We start from the raw sequence: 8,499 nt of genomic DNA, 5'->3' as shown, positions 1-8,499 counted from the left end.
TATGAACTTTTTGCTGCATCAAATGTAGCGATATCTGATTGTTAAAGTACATGAACAAAAGACGAGGTGTCTCTTCATTAAATGAGGTGGCAATTTTGGGGATGGCGTGGCATTCTAGGAATGGTGGTTGGAGCAAATACTTGGAGAGACTAGATCCATGCCATGTGTAGGATTTATTTTGGGTAAAGGGTACAAATAAAGACCTTCTTTTGTACAAGACAACCTCCATCAAAAAAATAGGAGAAGAACAATTTCTGCCATAGAACCTATGTTCGTACAAAGCAAGAAAGAGAGAAAAAGGAAGAAAAAGGAAGAGAAAAGAGGAGAAGGACAAGAAGATTTCATCATCTACCTTTTGAAAACTTCTCCTCCATTGTTGTTTGTTATTTTTTTCTTTTTTTTCTCCTCTCTAACTCTAGCATTCAAACTCCATGGCTGAATTTTACATTGTAATGATGGTTTATAAGTTAGCTATGAGCTAAACTTTTTATGGTTTGAATTGTTGAAGAACCCTATGTTTTAGTTTAGTAATTTTCTTATGTTAATATTTAGTAAAAATTCTCATGTTCATTCAAGTGTGCTTTATGTTAATTTCTTGTTATTGATTGGCCACCAATAGCTTGATGTTGAATTATACTTAATTTTGGAAAGGGTAAATGTAATGGACTTAACTTGGATGACACAAGTTCTTAATCTTGTTGTATTAGATTAGAGATAACATAGGAGTATGTTATGTGTCCTTGTGTAACATTTGAGAACTGTGCTTGGAAATGGTATTCTTGAGCTTGATTGGCATAGGAATATGTTTGATTAGGTTCAAAGATTGATAACATAAAATTTGGAAGAGTTTTATGCACTTTAATGGAGTTCTTGTTAACTTGAGATTTTTTCTAAGGTTTTGCTAACGTTTTGCTGCAGCAAAACGCACAGTTTCTCCTAAACATAGGGGGATTCAATAGTTCAGGCCTTTCACATTTTAACAGTTTACAGTTCATTTTATTTTCATTGTGCAACCACTTTTGATTTAATTTACTTTCTTTCTAGTTTATTTAGTTAAAGCATTCATCATTCCAATTTGGTTTTTAGGCATTTTGCTTGGTAATTAACTTTTGTAATAGAAATTTTATTTTTACAGTTCTTGTGGACACGATACTCGTTACTTATCATTGTATTACTTGTTTGTGACTACGTGCACTTGCGTATATAAATTTAGCACAACAATGACTTCAAAAGAGACCATGATATTGTCGAAGATTAGATGACCCGAAATAAATGCATTTTGAGTATCAAACACGACAACATCCAATAACCCTTTCATTCTATTAGCAATCACCTTAGCAATCACTTTGACCAACACATCGCATAATGAAATAGGTTGCAAGTCCCCCATCACAGAAGGGTTCTTCTTCTTGAGAATGAGAACCACATTAGTTTCATTAATACCCTCTAGGAGAACATCACAATTAAAAAAATCCTGAACCATACTTACCATATCATGGACAACTATCTACCAATGTTTTTGGAAAAATAGGAGTCATACCATCCGATATTGGGCTCTTGTCTTGGTGCATTTAGAACAAAGCATGCTTCACTTCTTCTTTCAACACAGGCTTGAGCAACTCCGAATTCTGAGTAGCCGAAACAGTACTCAGAACACACTGAACCACCTCGCTCTAGTTAGCATTAGAAGCCTAAAATAAATTAGAAAAATATTTTACAACCAACTCATGAAGGTTGTTGTCCCACTCCACCCAATCACCTTGATCAGTTTTCAGCTTATGAATGTGATTGGTACGATGCTGAGAACTTGCTTTCGCATGGATTTTTTTTTATTTTGATCTTCGGATTGTAGCCACAATTGCTTTGACCACTAACGCCGATAAATCTTCTTCTGATCAAGAATAGTAAATAGTTTCTTCTGAATTAACTAGAATCGTTGGCTCAAAATCAAATCGTTCTTATTGCGAAGCTTTTTAAGTTCGACTTTACAAGATTTTATCATTTTCCCAAACTTCATTGTAATATCTCTCCCCCAAACTCATAGCTTATCACCACACACCCGCACCTTCTGCTGAATATTCATCAAAGAACTTCCTTCCCAACTCTCCTTGACTAGTTGAAAACACATTAACTCTACCAACCAAGCATTCTCAAATTTAAACTGCCTCCCATTTACTGACGATGCAAAATCTTTTTGGTTCTTACAAAATGGGACTATATCTGAAGATGAGTCTTACAAATTATAAGTCATGCCATATCAAACAAAGAAAGTCAAGCTAACGTAGCTAAAGCCTGATCAATATGAATTTCCATAAACTCAAAAGTATTTCTACTACACTCCTAAGTAACCAGATGATTAAACAATTCCATATCTCTCAACCCCACATCTTCAAGACCTTTATTAAACCCGTCCACCATCCACCCAAGATACGGTGCTCTTCCCCACTTATCTACCTGATCCACCATATTATTCAAGTCTACAATCACACACGCCAAGGCAAGCTAGTATTATGCACCAAAGTCTGAAGATAATCCCAAGTCTTCCCACGTTGTGCTCTATCAGGCTAACCATAAAGCCCAGTTAACCTCCAAGCCTCCATACCATCAACCTTTGTAATAACATCAATATGGTTTTGAGAAAAACCAATTAAGTTTGTCTGATCTTCCTCACTCTACAACATTGCTACACCCCCACTCCTACCTCTCAGCTCCACCACAAACATTCCTTCAAACTCTAATTGTCTATGAATCCATTCCATTTTATCTTTCTTGCATAAAGTTTTAAAAAGAAAAATAAAAACAAGCTTCATATGACGAACATCATCTTTAAGGAAATGAACATTATGTCGGTTGTCAAGCCCACGATAGTTCCAATTGAGGACACTCATGTTGCAGGGAGGGTCTGACCAGTAGAACCAACTAATAACTCGTTTTTTAGAGCCATCAAATCCGTACTGCTTCCTCACATATCCACATCAATGGTCTCACTAAAAACTATATTCTTATCCACATTAGAGTCCACACTAGAAACCCCCTTAGCATGCTTCCATTTAGAATCTGCAACCACCAAAACCTCAGACCCTTCCTCATCCATTTGATCCTCATCTATCTGAGAAGCAATAACCTGTGGCAGTTAGCTACATAATTTGGACTAAACCTGCACATCAAATGCTTTAATTAACTAGTAAAACTCACAATTCTATGTCAACTAGACTTTACACACATAAAAGTTACTCATTAACTATAGATCACAAACAATATGACTAACACAATAAAAAATTATCTAATAAACTCAAATTTTAGTAAAACCAATAAAAATTAATGTAAGTCAAAATAAAAAATACTAAACAATTGTTTTGGGGAAATTGAGAATTGGTGTGTTCGTTCGAAATCACGCAAGGAGATCGTTGGTCGTCTCTTGATATCTTCTACAAGTTTTTTTTTTTTTTTTTTTTTTTTTTGACGTGATCTTCTACAAGTTTTTAACTATAGGAATAGTGGAAGCTAGGGTAGTTTCACTTACTATTATTTTCTTACTATTAAGTTTTATTCTAAAGTTAAAATTAATAGAATTAAGAGAAATATGTTTTTTCTGAATGGAGAATTAGGAGTATTTCACTTTCTTTCTTCCCCTAATGTTACAATTTATTAGAAAGACTAATGTGTTAGCTTTTTTACAAATGAGTTAGCTCATTCTTTTAACATATAGTGAATTTGTGTGTAATGATCAAGACATGGTGTTCACTTTTTTCACTAGTATTTACGCTTTAAGAATATGATGAAATTTTTAATTTAAGAATATATATACGGGTGCACTCTTAATGGGTATTACCCATGAATAAGTAATATTAGAAAATTTTGAGTTTTTTATGATTAATTTTTGTATTTAATTAGAAAAATTTCTCATTTTTACATTACATGGGCTAGAATTAATTCATCAGCTGAAAAAAAAAATAATAAAAAAAAAAGTCTTTCGGTAAAAAAGTGATAAAGAAAGTTAACTTTAACTTAAATATTTTTCATATAAATATATTTTTGATATAGTGTGAAAACAGGTATTTTTTGATATTTTCTTTAATTAAGTAACTAAATTAAGCATAGAAATTCGAATTTCTCTTTTATTATTCGTTATCGGACCAAAATTTAATGGTTTAATATTTTTAAAATTAATATTTATAATTAAATTTGTTTAGTACCCATTAATGGGTAATAGCCATTTAGAAGTATTCCATCATATATATATTTTGTTATTACGAAAAAAACAAAAAAAATATATTGAAAGATATTATATATATATTTTTTAAATAATTATGTCACTTTTATTATTAATACACGTTATTTTTTTGGGGCTTTTTCATTTTTACACTTTAAAACAGTTTTTTTATTTTTTATTTATTTTTTTTTTTTTGCATTTTTACAGAATTCTACATAGAAACCCCTATTGCAACTAGCGCTGCAACCTAAGTCGCAACAAAAAATCGTATAGAAACCCCTATTGCAACTAGCGCTACAAACACTTTAGAAACCCAAACCGTAAATTTGAAAAAAAAAAAAAAAAAAAAAGTAAAGAAAAAACAGTATATGGAGTAAATCCCTTATTTTTAAAAAAAAAAAATGGTAATCCCCATATAAAATAAAGAAAAAAAAAATGAGAAAAAGAGGAAATTAACATGTAAATGAGACTAAAATAAATGGAAAAAAAAAATAACTTAAGCAATAAAAGTATTTTTGTAATTAAAGAACTCTTTGAAAAATAAAATTGAAAAACACATTTTATAAAAAAAAGTTAAAAAAATCAAACATAAATAAAAATATAAAAAAAATGTCAAATTGACATCTAGTGTAAAAATTCCATTATTTAACATATATCAAACAGTACAAATGATAACTTTAAATTGCTTCTTCAGTTTAGACAAGTGTATTATAAAAAATGTTTTGATTAAAAATTTATTAGTGTTTGGAGATAGTCACAAAAACTTCCTCAAAATCTTTTGAATTTTTTTAAAAAAATAATTATGTACATAGATTTTTTATCATTAGTCCAAACAGGACTGAAGTATCTTGCCTTGAGAGCAAAAAAAAAAATGTTTGCATTCACATGAAATTTCTAATGGAATTTATAAACTTTTACTGCAAAATTCTCAATAGCTGTATTGACTATTATTCATGTCACGATGTAGATACACCAAACAAAATGTTCAAAGTTCAAACTTTTACTAATATATCTAATTTACACTGATGAAATAATATTTTTCCTTGTGGGAATATCTTACATGCAGAGGAAGAGCCTACTCAGGAGCTGTAACAAAGCACAGCCTATTATTGTAAGTACCAGGTAACTTGCAGGTAGGAAGAAAACCCAGTTCAAGATATTAAATCATCATTTTTACAAGTGGACAAAATCAAGCATCGGCTGCCTTCTCTAGACGAGCTGCCTCTGGAGTGGCGTTAGCATTGATACCTCGTTTAGCTTCGTAGTCTTTAACAGCAGCCTTGATAGCATCCTCAGCAAGCATGCTACAGTGTAGCTTAACTGGAGGGAGTGACAGATGCTTGGCAATTTCTCTGCAAATAAGTGAAATGTACATTCAGAAACTGAACAAGAATGGTGAAGATGAGACCAAGTATGTTGAATGTAAATCGAATGGAACACCTATATATTTTTCATTATAAACCCTATTATTTAAGTCCTCTAATCAACTCATTTGTTCTTTTCAAAAGATACAAGGATGTACATTACTTATGTAACACAAAAGTAAGTTTCAAGAAAGAGAGAAATTACAATAACTAAAGTTACTAAACTATACATAATAGAAAAATAATATAGTAGATTTGATTGTTGAGACATGAAAATAAAATATAAGGCCAATCCATAATTAGCTCAAACTTACGTGTTTTTAATGGTTAGGACTTCCTCCATTTGTTTGCCCTTCACCCATTCAGTAGCTGAAAGAAGAAGGCCCAATGAGTTGAGAAATAAGAAACATAACAATCCAATTTACATTCATTAGTCACAACCAACCCTTCAAAGACACAACTTGGAACTCCAAAGCATTTTACGGACGGAGAGAAAAAAAAAAGGCAAGTTTAACTCCTGATTAGATCACTTGGTAGGTAATCTGTCCGTTTCATAAATTAGATTAGGGCAAAGGGTAAATGGATAAAACGAAATATAGTCTCAACACCCATTGCCAACTTGTAATATATGCATAGAGCATGTAATTCGTAAGCGTGTTTACAACTTAACCAGAATGCTAAAGCTACAGAACAAATATATGTGTGTGTATACAAACATGCCTAAATCTTGCCATGACATGACCAGCAATACATCATAAAATGCAAAATCTTTAAAATGTCAATTGTGAACAAGCAAACCCTTGATGAGGAGGAGATAAGCCTCTGAAGCATTAGTAATAATGACAACTAAAATATATTCCTATAATCAGCTAGCGACAGAATTCTATAAACAACACCTACACACAAAACATAAATTCTTCCATTGTATGCAACTGAACATGAATCAAACAAAAAAAAAACCATTATAAACTACATAAACGAAAGAAACATCAAATTTTCTCCATTGAATAGTTGTCGCTTAGCTCACTACAAATCAAAGAAAATGATAAGATAAGACAACCACTAAAAATCAAAACCGTAAAAATGTACTCTTTCACACATCATAATCCATCAACAACATCCTAAAACAATGGGAAGGTAAGAAATACGAAGATGCTGTAAACAGATTCAATTCCAGAAGTTCCCACATATTAGGAATTTTTTTGATCATCATTTTGGTGAAATAATCAGAACAAACAATTTCGCTATGATCCCAGATGAAAAAAAAAATATAATTTCACAATCAGAAAATAACAAAACAAACAAATAAATACTAACCGACAGAGGAAGACGCGATAGCTGATCCGCATCCGAAGGTCTTGAAGCAAGCATCGACAATCTTGCCCGTACCCTCATCGACCTTAATTTGAAGTTTCATAACATCGCCGCATGCCGGTGCTCCGACGAGGCCGGTCCCCACCGTTGGATCGCTCTTATCAAACGATCCAACATTCCGGGGGTTGTTGTAGTGGTCAACAACCCTCTCGTGGTAGTGACGTGGTAAGACCTGGACGGCCGGTGACTGCGCCGACCGTGACGCTAGAGCTTGTGCAATTCTTTTCGACGTGAGCCTCAACATTTTTCGAATTCGTGGTGGAAGAGAAATCGAATGGTGCGAAATTTGGGTATTTAGGGTTTGAGTATTGAGGCGGTCTTGATTTTGTGTTGTGTATGTACGGATGGTGGGCTGACACGTGGAGGGCAAAGATGATTTTAGATTATTTTATCGATTGGGATAATGATGAAAAATCCCTTATCTGTGCTGTGGACACGTTTGGTTCACATCGTAGTGGGCCTTTCAATTTAGGCTATGATTTGTGGGCAAATGGCAGCCCAAATAAGCACCAGCTAACGAAAAAAAAGAAGCTTACAAAAATACTGGAATTTAAGTTAATTTTTATAAAAATACTGTCACATTGAAAAGTTTTTAAAAATACTGCATTTTTATAAAACACTAGTAAAATACAAAACAGAACAACTCAAAATAACAGTAGAACAACTAAAAAATACCAGTGGAACACCAGTGAAAACTTAACACAGTATACTGCAGTATGAAACTTATAAAAAAATACAGTAAAAAAAGTAAAAAATACCGCCTGACAGTATTTTTATAAGAAAAATGGTAAAAGTTAGTATACTATGTAAATTTCTCCGAAAAAAAAACACAAGGGCTGGCCCATTCTGCTAAATATAGGTAGGCTTTGAGAAAATTACACAAAATATGGTTAAATTTAAAAAAAAAAAAAAAAAAAAAAAAAAAAAAGAGGAAATTACACTCTATACCTCATTTATATTGTCCTCTTTCATTTTTACCCTCTTTTTTAAAGTCTATCATTTTTACCTTTTTTTTTAAACATTGTACCAATTTTGCCCCTGTCACTTCAAGATACTCTCTATGTGACTCTCTTATGTCAGGATATTTTAAGTACAATACATATAAAAAGAGGTATGTTTCAATTAACTATAAAATTAAAGGTAAATTTAATTAATTTATTAATAAAAGTGGTATTTTTCAACTTACCCCTTTATAAAATTTACAAAAGTGTGGTATGATTTTTAAATTTTATTTTATATAGTTTGTTTTTAACAAAAGAAAGAAGATTTTATTCAAACAACCACCAAACAAGATATATAAGACGGGGCAATCCCAATGAACGATTCAAAAGTTATTTATCATGTAAATTATATCTTTCTCTCTAACCTTGAACTTAGAAAGATAACAAAAAACAATTATAGCTTTAAAACTAAGCTTAACCAAATTTCTAATGGCTTTAGCCAATGTAATAAACTACAACTACTAAAATTGTTGAAACTATATCACCAATCAAGTTCCGAGCATCACAAGACATGATAATCCACTCATCTAGATTTGAGGGCCAATCA

General features: G+C 32.0%; 1 protein-coding gene across 1 annotated transcript; it reads right to left on the bottom strand.

Moving 5' to 3' along the window:
* Positions 1-5,125: 5,125 nt before the first annotated feature.
* On the bottom strand, positions 5,126-7,343 carry LOC133035778 (uncharacterized). Its single transcript, XM_061112002.1, has 3 exons — positions 6,895-7,343; positions 5,892-5,946; positions 5,126-5,565 (listed from the first exon to the last, which is right to left on the bottom strand). The coding sequence occupies exons 1-3, from the start codon at positions 7,193-7,195 to the stop codon at positions 5,403-5,405; spliced, it is 519 nt and encodes a 172-aa protein (XP_060967985.1). The 5' UTR covers positions 7,196-7,343; the 3' UTR covers positions 5,126-5,402.
* Positions 7,344-8,499: the final 1,156 nt, after the last annotated feature.

This window comes from Cannabis sativa, chromosome 3, assembly GCF_029168945.1.
Source record: "Cannabis sativa cultivar Pink pepper isolate KNU-18-1 chromosome 3, ASM2916894v1, whole genome shotgun sequence".
Lineage (NCBI taxonomy): Eukaryota > Viridiplantae > Streptophyta > Magnoliopsida > Rosales > Cannabaceae > Cannabis > Cannabis sativa.
The sequence above is the reverse complement of the archived record's forward strand: the minus strand, read 5'-3'. Positions and strand labels throughout refer to the sequence as shown.